Source organism: Schistocerca serialis, chromosome 3 (genome assembly GCF_023864345.2).
Source record: "Schistocerca serialis cubense isolate TAMUIC-IGC-003099 chromosome 3, iqSchSeri2.2, whole genome shotgun sequence".
Lineage (NCBI taxonomy): Eukaryota > Metazoa > Arthropoda > Insecta > Orthoptera > Acrididae > Schistocerca > Schistocerca serialis.
This window is the reverse complement of record NC_064640.1, coordinates 203,751,081-203,772,067: the sequence shown is the minus strand read 5'-3', so window position 1 is coordinate 203,772,067 and position 20,987 is coordinate 203,751,081. Positions and strand designations below refer to the sequence as shown.

Sequence of the window (20,987 nt, the reverse complement as noted above, 5' to 3'; positions counted from 1 at the left end):
TTGCCCAGTTGTTTGTACGTGTCATGATTGAGCAATGAAACTGCAGCTCCGGTATCGAGCTGGAATGGTATCACTTTGCCTTCAAAGTCTAAGTCCACAAAAAGTTTATTGTTCTGCTGACGACAAGAGCGACTGTTTTGTGCAATTGGAACAGACACTGGTACAGAATCACTTGCTAATTGACGTGATTTCCGGCGACGTCGACGCACAGTTTTTGTGGGACGAACACAGTTACTGTTAGAGAAAGTGTCACTGGACGAAGTGGAATTAACGACATGAATGTCCATAGGCGAAGGTCCACGAGCCTGAGTGTCCTTGGTTCGATTCCGGCGCGAAGCAAAGGGCCTGGAATGATTGTGATTGTCTGATCTGAGCTTTTTCTGGCAAACACTTTGAACATGTCCTTTCTTATTGCAGAAAAAGCAAATAGCTCGGCGTGACGGGCAATGTTCACGCGAATGTCTAGTAGCACACCGCGGGCACGATTTCACTACATTTGTGGGCTGGCGCGGCACACGTGGCTGAGCGCGCGGCGGCAGCTGTGCGGACGTGCGCGAGGCCCGGTTACCGGGCCGCGCAGCGCGTCCAGCGGGCCGGTTAATATTACACACGGCTGGCGAAGTTTCAAAAGATTCCTGAGCACAGTCAAGTGTGTCCTGTCTATCCAATATGTCTATCACTTGTTGAAGGGAGGGATTAACTAGTTTCAAAATTTGCTCCCGTATGCGAACATCAGAAACGTTCTGTGCAATTGCATCACGCACCATTGTATCTGAATAAGAAAGACCACAGTCACATTCAAAGGCACAGTCCCTAGTAAGTCCTTGCAATGTTGCTACCCACTCCCTATTAGTTTGACCGGCCGTACGTTTTGTACGAAAGAACGTATACCGTTTTGCAACCACATTAACTGTTTCTTTGAAATAGGCATCTAATGCAGACAAAATTTCCTCGTAGGACAGAGTTGCTACGTCGCGTCGGGGAAACAATTTCACTATCACACGGTATGTGGACACACCGACACAAGAAAGCAAAAACGGCTGCCGCTCATTACCTTGAATTCTGTAGGCAGCGAGGTGGAACGCAAACTGGCGGGACCACTCGTGCCAGGTTTCTTGGTTCGGGTCGTAGTGCCTAAAAGGCGGTGCAACGGCAGGTTGTGGCTGCGGTAGCGGTGAAGCGGCGGCGGCCGCATCGGTGTGCAGCGCACGTTGACCCTGGACGAGCTGTCCAAGGGCATCCAATAACGCCTGCGTCTGCTGATTCTGCAAGCGATAAAATTCGGACAGTACATCTGGAGAATGTGGCAAAGCCATGACACAATTAAATGTAAGCAATCAGAAAGAACTCTTTTCCCTCGTCGCCAATGTTGTGTCGGTATCTGGGCCGACACCGTGAAGTTGAGATGGCTGAAAAGGCAAGCTAGACTAACGCAGACGGGCGTGAAGTACTGGAACAGGATACGTAATTAATGTTAGGAAGAAAAGTACGGAGCAGGTTTAATACTTAACTTTACTCAATCATTGTGGTACATCGATCTTGACGATACACAGGAGACTTTAAGTACAATCACTGTATGGCTAATGGCGCCTTGCTAGTTCGTAGCCATTAACTTAGCTGATGGCTATTCTGTCTCTCGGCTAATGAGAGAGAAAGGCTTCGTACATCTGGTCGGTAGCTAGGTTCTCGTACAACTGGGGCGAGTGCTCTCTCGTATCACGAGACCTGCCTTGGTGGTGGTGCTAGGTCTGCGATTACACAGTGGCGACACGCGGGTCCGACATGTACTAAATGGACCGCGGCCGATTTAAGCTACCACCTAGCAAGTGTGGTGTCTGGCGGTGACACCACACTTTCTTTATGTGGTCTGCCCTGCAGTGGTGGACATTTGAAGTAAATACAAATGAGTTTTCAGTTGACCCACAAAAATTGGTGTCTTCATGAGCTTACAAATTTAAATTTATACATGATTTCATATTTTAATACTCTGTATGGTAGATCCATGTAGTATATATCAAACTCTAGTTTCCCTTTAAATGAATAATTTAAATTTGACAGTGTTTAAATTGTATCATTACTTACAAAAATTCACAGTATTCAACCAGTATTATGAAAATGATAGATGCTACTCACTATAAAGTGGAGATGCTGAGTCTAAAATAGATGCAACAAAAAGGCTGTCAGAAAGGGACCTTTTGGCCAGTAGGACCTTCATTGGAAATACACACACGCACACAAATGACCACAGTCTCCAGCTGACCCAGATACTCTGTGTGTGTGTGTGTGTGTGTGTGTGTGTGTGTGTGTGTGTGTTCCTCCCCAATGAAGGCCTTCTTGGTCAAAATCTCACTTCTTGACAATCTTTTTGTTGTGCCTATCTACAACTCAGCATCTCTGCTAATGGAGAGTAGCAACTATCCTTTTCATAATATTGTTACAACCCATCTTAGATTTTCCACTGTTTGACAATATACAGTCATTTACACATAGAAACAGAGAGAGTATGCAAGTAACCAAGCAAATACAGGCAAAGTAATTTAAATTTCTCCATGTATAACTGTAAACAATTCTTCTGTTGTTCAGTGTTATACCACAGGAGTAAAACATTTTCAGCCATAGGAAGAGGGCTAGCAGTCCTTCAAATGAGAAGCATACACATAACATCCACTTATGAAACTTGAGAGCAAGTAACAATTTTTGTGTTTGCCTCAACTAGTTTCATGCTTACTTTCTTAACATTTCTGTGTCAGGAAAATTTCTTTTAAAGATTTTCAGCCCAATATCTGGTGGTGTCCAGTGTTGCTTCCTTGCCAAGCCATAGGTCATTAATGATGCATCTCGTGGGACAGTTAGCACATTGTAGATGATGTTTCGTGTCCTGGACTCCTCCACAGTTGTATTTGTTGTTTGCTTCATCTTTAAGGCCCCATTTACTTAGATTTGGCTTGACTGGCACTACACAAATTCTGATCTCATTTAGTGTTCTGCAAACTTCCAGCATGATGTAGTGTCGCTGGATATCTCTTGGGATGCAGGGTAGTTCTTTGGGAGCTCATTTAGCTCAGTACTAGGGAATCTCTTGTGGGAAATGAGTCCATCAGGTCTACATGAAGCATGTGGGGGATGGTTCTCATTGAAAGTCTGATTAATTTTTTTTTTTATGCTCATGTGCAATTCTTCGGGATTTAGGATCTGAGAATCCAGCTGCTTTTTGTAGCTTCCCAAGAGGAATGGGTTTCATGTATTCTGTTTTTAGCCTGCATTTGCCATTTAGGCTTGTATTAACATTTTGGCATGGGCAGAGCTGGACCATATGGCAGATGCATATGCCACACTGGACAAGCAAAGTGCTTAGGCAGTTTTTCTTAATATAGTAGGTCTGGCTCTCTATTTACTGTTCACTATTTCCTCAAGATGATGATCCTGGCGGCAACGTTTTGGCAGGGCTTCTCGCAATGATATATATGTCAGTGACCTGTCCAACAGGAGACCCAGATAAGTTGGTTTTTCTATGTCTTCCATGTTGCTGTCATTTCAGGTGACATTCAAATTTCTGTTTGCATGTTTATAATGAAGGTGGAAAGCACTAACTTGTCTCTTCAAGGGGTTTAGTTTGAGGGAGTTCTCTGGGTAATATTCAAACATGATGCTTAACAAGTTTTTCAGTTTTGCTTGTACTTCCTCAAAGTTCTTTCCTCGTGAGGCAATAGCCAGATTATAGACATACAAGAAATGAATAATATCTTCTGGTGTTGGCTAATTATTTGCGTATACATAAAATAAAAGAGGCCAGGACACTGCCCTAGGAGTGACCATCCTTTTGTTGATACCGTTAACTTTCCCTACTCTCCTGTGTTACATAAAACAGTCTTTTAAATCCAGTAATTTTTTTGAGCTGATGGTGTATGTTGTACAGATTTTTCATGAGCATTCTATGGTTGATAGTGTCATCTGCAGAAGTATCTGAATGAAAGAATGGTGGACAAGGATAAAGACCAGGAGAAAAAAAGCTGATCTGAATTAATGTTGTCCACAGATGGCTGAAACAAAAAGAAGAAAAACAACTAACTCTCTCAGATACATATTTATGCCATATTTCCTGCATTGAATTCTTGAGATTTAACTTACGTGATAAAAACAAAAATGTGTTCTGTTTATTTACAGCTGAGGATAAATGCATCATCATTTACCTTACAAGTGAAGCTACAAGCACTGAATTGAACACATGAGACACACAATAACACCTTTAAATTAAATCAGTAAAGGTACAAATCTCAGGTGTTTGAGAGAACTGGTGATTTGGTACATGCCCTAGAGATAGTGTGTTCTTCTCATTGCCTGTGCTGTCACTGAGTGAGTGGTGATTATCTTTACTTGATATGTTGTCATTCACTGTTATTTTCTTTTTGTTTCCTAGATATCAGATACTGTGGAAAATGTCAGCACATAAAACCTGACAGAACACATCATTGACATGTTGTCATTCACTGTTATTTTCTTTTTGTTTCCTAGATATCAGATACTGTGGAAAATGTCAGCACATAAAACCTGACAGAACACATCACTGTAGTGCATGTGGTGAATGTGTTCTAAAAATGGATCACCATTGTCCATGGGTTAACAACTGTGTGGCATTTACAAATTACAAATTTTTTATTTTGTTTCTGGGGTATGCACTTCTGTACTGCCTCTTCATCGCATTTACATCATTGCCTTACTTCGTAAGCTTTTGGAAGGTGAGTGCTTTGTTTTTCTATTGCAATTATTCCTGTTTTTGGAATAGATTGTCTTTGTTTCTGGTAAATATTATCTTGTGTAGTTGTGGAACATGCACTGTGCATAGAATATGAAATAAACATTTTCAGAAAGGAAAATACAAACACTTTGCAGCAATAGTGGTGAAATATTATTTTTATTTTTAATGAGCAAATTTCATTCATTCATTCATTTATTTGTGCTTTGTATGTATCATATTATAATTTATATTATTCCTATTTTTCTTAATATAAAAGATATAGCCTCATTTCTGTTACATATTTTAATAGTTAATTGAAAATTTGAAATTGTTGTCCAAATATGAGGAAACGATTTTCTATTTCAGGATGAATTGAAGACTGCTGGAAGATTTCACATATTGTTCCTTTTTTTTGTGGCTGTCATGTTCGCAGTTAGTCTTGCGTCTTTGTTTTCCTACCACTGCTACCTTGTTCTGAAGAACAGATCTACACTCGGTAAGCTTGTATAAGTTTTATGTCATTCTGATCCTCCTTTCTGTTTTGTTTAGCTGAACATTTATACTGGCTCATCATTTAACTTCAAGTTTTGTAATGGGATGTTGAGATGCCTTTGTATTACCTTTTCTCTTCCTCTTTTTCTTAAGTTTGCTGAAAGTTTATGAAACTGTAGGCCATTCATGACACCCAGACTTTTATAGACTAATTAGATTTCTTTTTTTTCTACTAAATGAGATAGTCCAATGGTTAAGACTGAACATACATGCAGGTTTACTCATAAGCACCTCCAGGGTTCTGGAAGACAATTGCATGAATGCATGAAAACTACTAGATGTACAGAAAATACATACACATCAGTAGATAGAGCACCTCTCAAAGTTTTTAACTCACTTTACTGGGGCAGATGTGCCAGCAGCTCACTTTGGAAATCTGTTTATTGGGTTGCCTATCTGCAGGGACTAAGTAATTCAATGCAACAATATGGAGTGGGCAATTTGTCTAAATGTACTGATACTTGTGTCTCCTATTGGTTCAATCTGCAACTATATCACACTTGAAAAGATGTTTTACCCACTGATATGTGCTGTATTTCTGTATACTGCATAGTTTTCGCACAGTCAGCTTCCGAAACCAGGGAAGTATCCTGTATTTGGGAGAAGTGTGAGTCAGGTGCTATGTAACTAGCCTCATTTAGATTTTCCAATTTTGCTAAAACACTTAAGGTGAATAGTGAGGGTCTTCCCTCAAGATTTCTGCTAATGAATTCCTGCCACATCTCTGCCATATATGCCTCTGCATCCTTACATTTGTCCTCTAGCCGTCCCTGCTTAGGCAGTTTTGAGACATTTATACTCCTTCGTGCCTGTTTCATTTACTGCATTTTTATATTTCCTTCTTTCATCAGTTAAATTCTATATCTCTTCTGTTACCCAAGTATTTCTACTAGCCCTCATCTTTTTACCTACTTGATCCTCTGCTGCCTTCACTATTTCATCTCTCAAAGCTACCCATTCTTTTTCTACTGTATTTATTTCCTCCATATTTGTCAATTGTTCCCTAGTGCTCTCTCTGAAACACTCTACAATCTCTGGCTCTTTCAGTTTATCCAGACCCTATCTCCTTAAATTCCCGCCTTTTTGCAGTTTCTTCAGTTTTAATCTACAGCTTATAACCAACAGATTGTGGTCAGAATCCACATCTGCCCCTGGAAATGTCTTACAATTTAAAACCTGGTTCCTAAATCTGTGTCTTACTATTGTGTAATCTATCTGAAACCTTCCAGTATCTCCAGGCCTCTTCCACGCATATAACCTTCTTTCATGATTCTTAAACCAAGTGTTAGCTATGATTGAGTTATGCTGTGTGAAAAATTGTACCAGGCAGGTTCCTCTTTCATTCCTTACCCCCAGTCCATATTCACACACCACTTTTCCTTCTCGTCCTTTTCCTACTATCGAATTCCAGTCCCCCATGACTACTAAATTTTCGTCTCCCTTCAGTGTCTGAATAACTTCTTTTATCTCGTCATACATTTCTTCATTCTCCTCTACAGTATGCCTATGAATCACTGGCGACAGTGTCCAGACATCCCAGGGGAGTGTTTATTGTTCACAAAATGTGTTAACACTACATGAAATGCAGATATAAGTTACTAATAACACTAACACAGGTAATGCATATGCACAGAATCTATGTATATATTTGCACACTGTTCTACACTGCTAAAGGAGAAATTGATTCTAAGTCATCTTGATGCTGTAGTGTTCTTACAGGGAAGGGAACTTCCCCCACCATGACTGCTGTTTTCTTTTTTTCTTTTTTCTTTTTCAGACAGGCTATGCCTCCCAAACATTTCCTGTCCAGTTCGTTTATGTGAGAAGACAAAATAATTTCACTGAGTTTCGTGTTCATATAGTACAGTTATTTTCAGTTTATTAAATGAGTACTTATTTGCAGTTGTTGAGTGAGCTGTTGCATAAAAAGGCTCAACAGCTGGAGCTGTCACTTGTCTGCCACACTGAAGATCCTGTTCCAAGTGTAACATGCTGTCCATATGTGTTTGACAGTGTCAATTTCATAATCTCCACTATCACTGTCTGGAATACTTTGCACAGCATGAGGTCTAGCAAATTCATCAACACAGCCTCAACTCTCCCAGATTATGAAGAGGCCCAGGGACTTAAATTGTCTCCCTCTGTGCTTGGAGTGGCCGCACGGTTTGAGGCGCCATGTCACAGATTGTGCGACCCCTCCTGCCGGAGGTTAGTCCTCCCTCGGGCATGGGTGTGTGTGGTGTTCTTAGCTCAAATCAGTTTAGGTAGTGTGTAAGTCTAGGGACCGATTACCTCAGCATTTTTGTCCCCTAGGAATTCACACACATTTGTCTCCCTCTGCAAAAAAAGTATGTCACTTAGTTTTACAGAAATTCAGGTATTCAAATGCAAGTCAAGTGATGCGCAAGAGCAGATTTCTGCTCTACACGTGTACATGCTCAGTACCATTCCATCAGGCCTAATCACACCCGTCTTGGAAGATGCACTGTGGATGTGTGATAAGTTGCTCCATTTGGTCCAGCCCACTTTATAAGTGCCAGCAATTCATGAATGGGAAAGTTTTATGCTGTCTGCCAGTAACACAATTAATGATGAAAGAAGTGCAGTAACCTTTTGGTCATCCTTACAGTATGCTGTCAATGATAGACAGCAATAAGGTGCCACCTTTACTAATCCAACCCCTTTCTCAAGTACACTACATAGGTTACTCATCACTAGATGAACACAAGATCAGTGAAGTTATTTTGTCTACTCACATAAGAGAACTGGACAGGAAATGCTGAGGAGGTTTAGTCTGTCTGTAAATTGAAAGGTGAGCAGTGCTCAGGGTGTGGGAAGTTGTCTTTACCAGAAGAACACTACAGTATCCATACAGGCTGACTAAGAATCAATTTCTCCTGTAGTAGTGTATTAGAACAGTTACAGGGATTTGTGTAGAGTCTGTGCAGATGCATTGCCTACAGTGGTAGTAAGTGATTCGTTAGGCATACTGTGGAAGGCCTGTATAACTTTGTGAAACAACCTGTAGATGCCTTATGTGATGTAGTGGGATAGATATAGTGGTAACTCACTTGTTTGACCTGCGGTATGCAGACCTATGAATGAGGGAAGTGCATGAACACAATCCAGTGATCTACCTTCCCTCACACTTCTACCACACATATCTCTCCCCTCCACTCCATTACACTCCCTGGAACACAATGAATGAATGCTTACTGTGGCTCTAATGCACTTCGATGTAGTACACACATGTAGTACTTGTTTTCGACCTACTTCATTTAAACATAAACACTAATTTTGTACTGTTGGAACAATGTTTTCAATAATCTGCGATGCCATTAGATGACCACTTGGGCAACATCTTTCCAGTAGTAGAGCCGTGTACACCTATACTCTGCAAACCAGTGTGAAGAGCATGGTAGGGAGTACGTCCAATTGTACTTGTTATTAGGGCTTTTTCCCTTTCAATTCACGTATGGAGTATGGGAAGAAAAGTGGCTTAATGAAACTCTTAAATTTGCCTGCCCTGCGCGCGCGCGCGCACGTGTGTGTGTGTGTGTGTGTGTGTGTGTGTGTGTGTGTGTGTGTGTGTGTGTGTGTGTGTGTGTGTGTGTGTGTCATATATATGGGACCCACACATGAGTCACATGAGCATTTAGTTTGCAATCTCATTTGTAAACTGATTGCATTTCCCTAGTATTCCAATGAACAGCAGTTTAACTATGACTGAGACTGTGATTGTTCCTTGTCATATCCCTCCAGTGTTACACTCAGGTATTTTCTGAGTTGATTGATTCAAACTGTGACTCACTGATATTGTAATGGTGTACTACCTTGAAGAATTGGGAAGGTGTGAGCAAGTGGCTCTCTGCTGGAGGTGAGTGGAGGAGCAAACGATGGAGTCAGCTAGTCTGTTGCCAAAACTCTTCAGTAAAAATCATACATTAATGTACAGCAGTATATCTGCAGCTAGCAGGCAACAGGCAGTGGACGACATTCCTCAGACATGAGCACTTCGGTACGGATACACTGGCAGAGTGAAACATGGTGGCAGGACAGCTACGAGACAGCTGGTAGTTAGGGCTAGACAGGCATGCCTAGCCTGCAGAGCTGCGGCAGGTGACAGCGGTCTCCCATGGCATGGAGCTGACTGAAACTAACTGTGTTGCCTGAACCCTGGAGGTGACAGCAGATTGCTGGCAGTCAGATGACAGTGATTGGTTTACGGTCCAAATATCATAGTCAGGGCTGCATCGTAAATTCGGCAACGACTGGTGTGTCCTAATATGGCCCTGTTGTACCAATGATAAAATACTGGTCCCCAGCACTGAGTTTGTGGAAAAGCCAATTTTCTGTGTCATTTGGAAACCTCTGGAACAGAGGCCCATGACCAGTGTCCGGTTGTTGTCATGCAGCAGTCTGTCACTTTCCCACACTCATCTGACGCCTCAAGGAAGTGGACAGCAGCTTCTGCTGATGTTGATGTGTTGGCAGGAGCATTGACTGGCTGCCAGGCTGTCACTATGTTCTCACTACAGTTCTGAGCAGCTTTACAAGCCAATGAAGTTCATATGAATTTTGGAAGTTGAGAAATAATGCATCTACCTAACTGCTCTGATCTGTGACTTTTTGTATGTTATGTGAGAAAAGTGAGAGTTGGGTTTCACATGGTGCTTTTGAATCCATGCTGGTGACATGGAGGAGGTCCTTCCGTTACAGATATCTCATTATGTTTTTTAGCTCTGAATATTTTCTAAGATTCTACAACAAACAGATGTCAAGTATATTAGACAGTAGTTTAGTGGATCACTTCTGCTACCCTTTTTGTTGATGGGTGTGACATGTGATTTCTTTGAACTACTGGGTATGGTTTTTTCTTTAAGGGATCTATGGTAGATTATTGTTAATCTGTAATAGACATAAATATAGTTGCATGTCTCATGAATTTCCCCTTGAAAGGTACAAAAATTTGGTGTATTTTGTAGCTCTTCATGCTTAATGAACTGTGTAACATGTCAGATGTTGTACCAAACATTATTTAGCTGAGTTGCTCGGAAGAATGTGTGGCATATGTTGTGAATCATATAGGGCATCCTTTTTGCAGCTACCAAAATGTAGCTTTTCTTTTGCCTTTAATGTCTACCTAAAGTTCACCTTTGGCTTACATATGACATCAGTGAACATTCACATTTATATTCACACTGGATGATAGTTTTGTAAGGATGTGAAGTCATTGTAACATTTGAAAACTAAGGAAGTCATAAATCGGCCACATGGAAGTGTTGGTTTTTTTTTTTTTTTTTTTTTTTGTTTTTTTTGTTTTTTTTTTTTTAATCTGGTTTGTCTAAAAAATATTTAACAATTGCTTCCACAGCATGAGACTTAATTTCATATGGCTATTTGAGACCCTTTGAAAATGTATTTTCAAAATTTGGTAAAGGAAATGGCAATAATTCATGCTTCGGGCAATGTGTGAATCCTTTGAGTGACTTAATTTGTAAAACTATGCTGTCAGAAGAAACTCATTATTATACCACAGTCACTCATTATTTCTCAACTGTCATTTCCTCAACACCGTGTCAACTATGATTTTATGATTCTACTAAGTCTTTAATGATACAGATCTGATTAAGCCATCTTACACTTTCCATCTACGATCAGCTTTGCAGTAGACCAATTTTGACATTGACTGTTCTCAGTTTATTATGTAATAACAAAACTTCCACTTTTGTACACTTCGGTGTTCTTTCTTTAACACCCATTATAAACCAGTTTGCTTCTCACAGCATTGCTTGCTACATTTTAAAAACTCTACTTCATTTTTTGGAGGTCTAAATAAATGTTTCATTGTACTTTTTCTGTAGCTGGATCTCTACGCTGTAACAAAATACGTTTGACAATTCCTTCTTTTTTTTCCCTCCCTTTTAGGTGTGTGTCACTAGAAATCCAGACTCCACAATGCTCACACAAAACTCCTCAAGCAAAATCACTAAATTAGCACTGACAATTTCCATAGACCCCATTCGATAAATCAAAATGTTGCCAACATTAGTCTCAGACAACAGTGTTGTTGGCAGTTTGTGGGAAAACTACATGTCCTATGCTACCTATGTTAAAGTGCAGTGAGTCTGCACATTTCTTCTCTTCTATTTGCTAGGCAGATGAATTAAAGTATGCAACTGTTAGACATCTCTCTAAGAAAGATGACTCTCAATGTTTGACACTAGGAAAGCCAATAACTTTAAAAAAAAAGTGCATTTTACATGTATTGCACTCAGAAAGGGGTACACAATGCTGCCACCAAATTTTTTGATTGATTATCCAGTGAAATAAAATGTCTGACAGACAGCATTCAAATGTATTCTTTAAAACATAGCAGATGGCCAGCCCCATGGAAGAGTATGAAGTACGATTCCGCTATCAGGGATAGTTGGGCTGCCTTGGGAAACTTCAGTCACAATTCATCAGCTGACAACCTTGAACCTTTCAAATTCATTGAGCACATGATTAGCACTTTATCAGACAGAGATAAAGTAACAGAAGCAAGAATTCTTAATATCCATATGTGGTTAACAATTATATTAGTGGCAGTAGGAATGATTTATCCAGGTGAATGGCCACGAGAGACATACATGCTGAGATCACTACTCCAGTAGTTGCAGTCTAAATAATGGTGAAATTCATTCACAAAATAAAATCCAATGACAGTCTTGATTTTGCATGCCAATACAGATAAGTCTTAGTAGAAGGTCATGGTTGAATCCCGCAGGGCACAGCCATTTTCATTGTATAGGTAGTGTTCAGACAGCTTCGTACTGCAGCACCAGAGATAGACAAAGTGCATTCTGATATGTTGTGCCAGTTAAATAGTGCCTTCAGCTCTTTGTGATTTTTATCAGAATTTGGGAGCAGTACCCTGATACCTGGGTGGAAGCAATTATGAGCCTCTGCCCTAAAACTGAAAAAGATTGCACCAATCCAAATAGTTACTGTAGCATAACATGTATCACCTATTTAGGGAAGACATGTGAATGAATAATCAACAGTCCCTTGTTATAGGCCCTAGGAAACAAATAATTTCTTTCCCACCATCAATATGGTTTCTGGAGGTACACTGTACACTTAATGCAGTTCTCCTGGAGATGGTAATACAGCAGGCCTCTTTGCTCAGTGAATACCAACAGAAACATTGAAGTATTGACGATGGTATGTAACTGGCATCTATTATATTTTGTCAGCCTGGGACATTATCAAAAATTTGGTAGCTAAATTTACCCTTTCACAAAAATAGTTTTCAAGCTAGTCTGGAAATGAGTTCTAAGCAACTACAGTTAATGTTAAAAAGTTTGGGATTATGTGTGAAAATCATAGCAATAAAATTTCCCTCAATAAACTTCTGTACACGGAGGTGACAAAAGTCATGGGATACTTCCTAATATAGTGTCGGACCTCCTTTTACCTGTGATAGTGCAGCAGCTCAATGTGGCATGGATTTAACAAGTCATTGGATGTCCCCTACGGAAATATTGAGCCATTCTGCCTCTATAACCATATATAACTGCAAAAGTGTTGCCAGTGCAGCATTTTGTGCACAAGATGACCTCTCGATTATGTCCCATAAATGTTTGATAGGATTCATGTCGGGTGATCTGGGTGGCCAGATCATTCACTCGAGTTGTCCAGAATGTTCTTCAAACCAATTGTGAGCAATTGTGGCCCGGTGACCTGGTGCGTTGTGGTCCATGACAATTCCATTGTTGTTTGGGAATGTGAAGTCCATGAGCGGCTGCAAATGGTCTCCAAATAACAGAACCTAACCATATCCAGACAATGATTGGTGCAGTTGGACCAGGTGACCCAGTCCATTCCATGAAAACTCAGCCCACACCATTATGGAGCCACCACCAGCATGCACAGTAAAATTTTTGGCACTAATTTTTTTATAATTATTCACTTTTAGACAACCTGTATCTTCTTGCAATCGCTACATTGGAAGCACTTCCTTGCCACTAATTCTTCGAACCAAGCCAACCTAATCCCAACATTGAACCTTGCCGCTCCCAGTCCATACCACCATCCGACTGTGACCCTCCCCTCTCCCACCTAACAACCTCTAGTCAGTTTCCAAGAATTCCTTACCTCTGATTTGAGTCTCTATCCTTCCCCAGGTCCCTTCCTAAGAACACAAGCCTTTCAGCAGGAGAAAAGACAGCCATACATCCAGACCTAATTGGCCTCGCTACAGACAAAGGCACCACCACTGTTGTAATGAGTCGTAGTGGCTACCTGATGGAAGGTCTCCACCAACTGTCTTGAATCCTCCACATATAAGCTCTTCTAGACTGATCCCATATCAGAAGTCCAATGTAACCTCCAGTCCCTACTGAAATTCATAGACCCTTCACAGAACCTGTCACCTGAGTCTTGTCTCCTCTCCTCACTCCAACAATGCTCCGCACACCCACCCTCTATGTTTTCCCGAAAATCCATAAATCTAGCAATCCTGGATGCCCCATTGTCGCTGGCTATTGTGCCCCCACTGAAAGAATTTCCATTCTTGTTGACAGCCACCTCTGTCCAATTGCCCGAGACCTATTTCCCACATCAAAGATACTAAACTGTACCTTCACTGACTTTACACCATCCCCATCCATTTACTGCCTGAATCCCTACTGATCACTGTTGATGCCACCTCCCTATACACCAACATTTGTCATGCCCAGGGTCTTCTGCTCTCGAACACTACCTCTCTAGCATCCTTCAAACTCCAAACACACCAGCTCATTTCTTATACCTCATACCACCTATATCCTGACTCAGAACTATTCTTCCTTTGAAGAGAAAGTCTACAAATAAATCTGGTTCCTGCATGGCACCCTCCTACACCAACATATATATCGACCATCTGGAGGAAACCTTCCTAGCCTCCCAAAACTCTCAACTCCTAGTCTGGTTCAGGTTCTTTGATCATATCTTCATGATCTGGACTTGGGGCAGGACACCCTATCCACATTCCTTCACAACCTCAACACCTTTCCTCCCATCTGCTTCACCTGGTCCTCCTCTACCCGACACACCACATTCCTGGACATTGACCTCCACCTCACTGATGGCTTGACCTCCACCTCACTGATGGCTCCATCCACACTTTCGACCACATTAAACCCACCACACCAAAACATCCTTCCCATACAGCCTAGCCATCAGTGGTCGAGATACCTGCACTGACAAGAACTCCCTTGCCCAGTATGCTAAAGGCCTACACCTACAGGCAGTACCCCCCCCCCCCCCCAAACGTAGACTACAAACACATTTAACATGCCATATCCTTACACCCAACCCCCCCCCCCCCCCATGCAATCCTCCCACCATCCCCAAGAATCAGCTGCAGAGGAGCAGCCCTGTCTTCATCCAGTATCATCCTGGACTGGAACAATTGAACCATATCCTTCGCCAGGGCTTTGGTTATATTTCATCCTGTCCTGAAATGAGGGACATTCTATCAAAGACCCTTCACACACCTCCTAAAGTGGTGTCCCATTGCCCACCCAACCTGCACTACAGCCTGGTCCATCCATATGCCACTCCCACAACCAACCACTTGCACAGGATGCAAGACCTGCCCAATCCACCCACCCAGTAGCTCCTACTCCAGTCCTGTCACAGGCTTATCCTACCCCACCGGAGGCCAGGCCACATGTGAAAGCAACCGTGTTATATACCAATTCTGCTGTAAACACTGCATAGCCTTTTATGCCGGTATGACTACCAACCCTCTGTCCACCAGTATTACAAGCAACCACCAGACTGTTTTCAAGAACAAAATTGACCACCCGGTGGCGAAACTTGCAGCTGAGTGCAACATGCTTAGTTTCAGTGGCTGCTTCAGAACCTCAGTGTTTTGGATCCTTCCCTCCACCACCAGCTTCTTGGAACTATACAGGTGGGCGTTATTTTAAAAGATATCCTTCACACCCGTACTCGTCCTGGCCTCCATCTCAGGTAATGCACTGTCCCATCACCCTCGTTCTGCCTGCTTATGGTAACATGCTGGCCTACCATGCAGTGGACCCAGGTTCGATTCCGGCCAGGTTGGAGATTTTCTCTGCTTATGGACTGGATGTTGTGCTGTCATCATCATCATCATCATCATCATCATCATCATCATCATCGTATCATATCATCACTGACACGCAAGTTGCCCATGTGGCGTCGCCTGAAATAAGACTTGCAACTCGGCATCCGAACTTCCCAGGATGGTTCCTCCTGGCCATCAGTGCCACACGATCATTTCGTTTTTTCCCCTCACCCTCCAACCAGCTGTTTTCTTTTTCTCTGTCATGTCTCCCACTCCCAATTCACAGCCCCACATTGCCTTCAGTGTGTGCTGCTTCCCACTGGCCTCTACAGTTGTGCCAGCCCATATACCTGTCACCCCTCCCTCCAACATTCCAAGCCAGCAAATCAGCTGCCTCCCTCTGAGCCACTAGCCACCCACCCTCAGTTCCTTTCCTTGCCTCCATCTCCATGTCCCTCCAACCACCCCACGTAACACAATCCCCACAACAACCAGTGCACATGCTATAAGAGAGCATCAGGACTGTCATTCTACAGTCTAGCTGGCACAATGTGTGTGTGGTTTTTATACTCCAGCTCGTGAAAAGATAGACTTGTAAGCTAACAAGCTTTCTTTTTTGTTCCTATCAACAACTCAATGCTTCTGCTGTTCAGTGAGTGATCTCCTTTAATCTTGAAGTATTTAGATTCTGCAAGAGCATTCCTACAACACTAGTAGTAACCAATCTGTATTGCTCGTAGGGAGGAAGTTCTCAGGCCTTATCTATTGTGAAAAACTCAAGTGGTTGTCACACCAGAAGGTTCTTGTGACAAAAGCTCTTTGGGGCTCTAAACATATTAAATTGCCCTAGTGGCATAACCTGGGAGAACAGACAGGTCCGCCCTGAAACTTTTTTACACAGCCTTTGTTCAGTCACAATTGTGCTATGTTTGAACCTCTTGTTCTGTTGTAGAACTATACTATTTAAAGACAGTTGATTTCTTTCATCACTTCTTTTGTAATGAGCAGTGATAACATGGGCCTTCTACCTAATGTTAACACCATGGCTGGAGAACTGCTGTTAATCTTCCTGCAGAAGTTCCCTGTAGTGCGTGATATGCATATCAGAGCTGGTGAATCCACCAGTCTCCAATCTCATTAGTGAAACAAGCATTATAAACAACAGAAGGGTAATAAGACCATTTGTGATCTGAACTTGGTGTTGCAGACTTGAATGTTTTAACATTGCTTTGGAACAAATGGTAGTGAGGCCCATGCTGTATATAATTTGACAAAGTACAAGAAATCTTGTAAATCAGATTGTAATTTAAACAAACATTTGTGTGACTTAGGTAAGCATCAAAACTTGATGCAGCTGTGCATGCATGCATATATGCATACATGGTTGTAGTAAAGGGCACAGTTTCCATTGTTCACTAGCCTTTCAAGAAAGGCTTTTGAGGCCTTGGCATTTAGATGAATGTACAGTCTGTGATGCAGAGCTCTATGTCATCCTAAAGGCACTAATTGTAACAAAAGGAGAATTCACTCAACAAAACTATTACATTATGAGAGAGAATTGCTGGCAACTATCCCAGCTTTTAGAATTATTAGATTATATTAAATTGAGGAAGGGTCAAAAAGCAGGCAACATAGACCACAGGGTGAAAAGGACCCCACTTACCGTAAATAAGGTGGCCGTACTTTTAGACCCAAATCAGGCACACATAACAAGTATTGATATTTAAAAATTGAAAAGATCTTAATTAAATGTAGTAAATTCAGAAGATCACTTTAATTTGCTAGAAAAATTACATTAATTTGTATTTTATTAGTACCTTCTAAGATAGCGTGCGAGCAGGCTGGCTGTACTTATCAGTGCTGTGTATTTTCTTCAGTATGTCAACAGAACATGAAAAAATTCAAGGCAACAGCACATGAAAAAGTTCAACATGAGTTTCATCATAATTCCCTCTACTCACTAACATTGCTTTAATATTTTCTACAGAATTCTGTGTTTTTTCACTCTCCCGTATATTACTCGTGCGGGGAAAATACACTTTCAGTAGCGGCATTAGTGCCAGGAAGGAAAAAGAGAAACTCCTCTAACTTGAATAAATTTGAGAATGGCATATAATTCTGAGAAATCATTTCAACCCATCTTTGAGTTTGCAGAGTGTTGTTAGCAGTCTGTCCACTGAATTTCTCATTGGTGAAAACTGTTGGACACAGGCATTCTCATCACACATTTAATTTTCTGCAAACTGAACACATGCCACAGTTTTCATAACTAGAGAAGCAGTTCTTTCACTATCATCTTACAATTGTATTTGATTTAAAGTAACCCAGTGTAGGATTCCAAGTTCTGGAAACTTTCGTCCATCGACTTTTTTAAGGAGGATAGAACCATTTCATAGAAAAATATTGCAGTGCTGCGGAACCTTGTTACCTCTGCTGGAAGCAGGCCTTCCTCTGTTTCAAGCTTTCCAATAAGTGTTTTAACACTTGGGGGAAGAAACTGGTCTTCAATTTTGGCCTCCAAGGTAGTTTTAAACTTGCTAATACTATCTGTCACTTACATCACTCATATTATAAATTCAGTGTACTATGTACAAAATAATAATTTGTAATACTTGACTTGTTCTATATCCCATACCCTGTTCATATATGCATCTATGCAACTATAAATAAATAAATAAGTAGCATGAGTGACTCTCCAACTTTTTTCACTGCTTCATGAAATGTTGAAGCCTGGCTGTGAAGAGAGCTATGATCCTGCTGAATTATATAATATGCGAAGACACTCTCACAGCTGTTTCATGTTTATCACTTTTTAAATAGAATGATATATATCCACATATACTGCAATTTAATGAAAAACTGGAAGCACACATGTGGCATCTCCCTTTTCTTTTTGAGTGTGAAGAACTAATGTCACAGAAAAATGGAAATTCTTTTTGAAATTGTTCATTGAAGGAGCACATTAACTACTTTGAACTCATTCTTGCCAGGAAGTATTTTTATTGATGAAGAATGTCATCTAAACTTAATTGATGCAATATAACCTAACAGTACGTAGCACACAATACAATCTGATATTACTTTTGCACTTAAGATGACATATGGTGGTAGAAACATGCTTTGTGTCTTGTGCTCAACGATGTAAGTGGGTACTTTTTCAGTAATACATAACCTAAAAATTGAAGTCTTAGTAGTGAATGTGACTGTTTGCAATAATTGTCATATTCATATTTAGAGTTCAGGTCCCTTCTTACACATCTAGATACCTTTAAAAAGTATGTTGTGAATAAAAGTCAGCAACAGTTAATGAAATCTATATTTTTTGAATTTTTTCATGCTGGTCATAAAATGCCTTTCCCTTCTGTGTACACATTACAGAATATTGTTGGTATTGTTAAGATGGTGCTAGAAGATATTTTCAGGTTGTGGATGCTGAATATACCATTTTCAGCTGGAAAACCTACCAGTATACGGTGCTTATAACACACCAATTTGTTTATTTCAATCATAGTTTTATAATTTCAACTTTTGACCATTCCACTTATAATTTATGTTCTAAGAAAAGGCTCAGACTTTTATTTTAACTATTGTAAATGTGATTCTGTCTATTATAAATGGTTTTGCAAAAGCCTGAGACTGTGAAAACAATGGGTTTGTTTATAAACAACTTTTCTGTTACCAGAAATAAAATAAAATCATGATTTTCTTTTATTCATATTCTGCACAATACATTTTGGGAAATGATTTCCGTTTTCAATTATGTTTTTTCTTTGTTCTATGCCATTTCGTGTTATGTTTGTGATGTGCTGCTTTGTCTTGTTGACTTTGCTGCAGTGTTTAGTTAGTCGTATTTTGTATGTAGTTAGTGGCAACATTTGGAAGAACTTGTACTTTTGGTTTCCTTATGGTTCATTTGTGCAGAATCTCGCACATGTTTAACATCACACACACAACTTTCAGTGCACAGTATTTGTGAAGAATGATGCAAACACAAAGTGAATCACAGAAGAAAAAGACAAAAACAAATGTATTTCTAGCATCCCATACATAGGCAAAGAGTTTCAAAAATCACAAAGTAGAAGTTGGGTTTTCTGCATTAAATAAACTAATTCATAATGTAAAGCATAATCATGAGCCATACTCAGGCTCTGGAATATACAAAGTAAAATGCCAAGAATGCTCCATGTTCTGCCTAGGACAAACAGGCTGACATTTCAACATCAGGTACACAGAGTACATTGAACCCCCCCCCCCCCCCCCACACACACACACACACACACACACAGATTTGGAGAAGACTTAATAAAGGGCATGAAATGGATTTGTTAGAAGAACCGGGGATAAATTCACATTACAGAAAATCTGAAGACAATGAGAGAGTGTTCAGAACATTTGTAACAATCAGTGAGCTACCTGTGCACCCATGACTGGCTGTGACTTTAGTAAACCTTAGATTTGTGATGTGTTGTCTGGCTAGTGCCACCACTCCTTTCTAACTGTAAGCTCCAGTAACCAATGGACAAATTGGCAAATAAAATATCTGATGATACTTGTGCACTGCCTGCACACACAAAACTCAGAAACTTGGGAAATACTAGCAGACTGTTGATGCTCTTCAACTGTTAGTGCCACTGTGTCATGTCTTTGTTGCAGATTCTTGTTTTTGATCTAATTTAATCCACTTTCATGTCCCATTGCACAGTGGTCAGAATAGTATTGCCTTGATCTCACATGAAATTGCTGAATCTAGCTGTGAGTTAAGTTTTTCTTTTTTTTTTTCAGTCATATATTATGTGGCATAGTGTACTGCTATGGTGCTATTGGAGACAGTTGAAGTAGTAGTAGTAGTAAAGTCTTAACCACTTAGTGTTCTGTGAACAAAACTAGTGTATAAGTGTGGAGAAAGCTTGGGTCTTGTAACTTACACTGCTATACAACTTTAATCTATTCCAAAGCATTGATAACACTCCCCCTAGGAGACTCTCAACTATTTTGGGAATACGTGCTTGGCGCATATGGGGTCTCTGCCCTAGCAGTACTCCTTCCTTTTCCATGCTGCATCCTCGTACTATTCTTAATACCCTCCCTTTGGGAGCAGGTCTGGTGTAAAGTCGGGTAAACGAAACTTATGAAAGTATCATTTTTCCCTTTCTCTCCTTTGTTGTTCTGCCTTCTCCTTTCCTTCCTGAACTTCGGCATTTGAAATCTCCCTTTTTGTCTTTTTTCCTCGCTGTGCACGCTTGAAGGTTGCTTCATGCATTCGACACGTAAAGGGTGACTGCATAATGTGTAACTCCCAGCACCAGGATTGACAGGTAGGGCTATTGCGTACCTCCTGGTAAAGGCCAGGCCCAGTGAATGCATTCATCATTCAGAAATGTGTGGACACATTTGCAGGCCCACTAAAGTCCTAAACTTGCCTACACAAAGGAACATTTGCTTCTAGAGACAGACAGTGCCTTTCAAGCCCACAAACTGCTTAAGGCCAAGCTTCCATGAATACTCTTTTGTGTAGAGGCACATTGAACACTGAATTCTTGACATGTTGTCACATGACTGACTGATGGTATAACTGAAGGAGATATCAGACATTATCTATCTGATCATGGCATAACTGCAGCC

The 20,987-nt window shown here is 40.7% G+C and overlaps 1 protein-coding gene across 2 annotated transcripts in view; it reads left to right on the top strand.

Annotated features, from left to right (window-relative positions):
- The window catches only part of LOC126469918 (palmitoyltransferase ZDHHC20-B-like), a 257,733-nt gene that overhangs the window by 162,924 nt on the left and 73,822 nt on the right, over positions 1 to 20,987 (top strand). For both annotated transcript variants that reach the window (XM_050097310.1, XM_050097309.1), the window contains exons 5-6: positions 4,513 to 4,736; positions 5,102 to 5,231. In XM_050097310.1, coding sequence (XP_049953267.1) covers positions 4,513 to 4,736; positions 5,102 to 5,231 — 354 coding nt within the window. The remainder of the gene's footprint in view (positions 1 to 4,512; positions 4,737 to 5,101; positions 5,232 to 20,987) is intronic.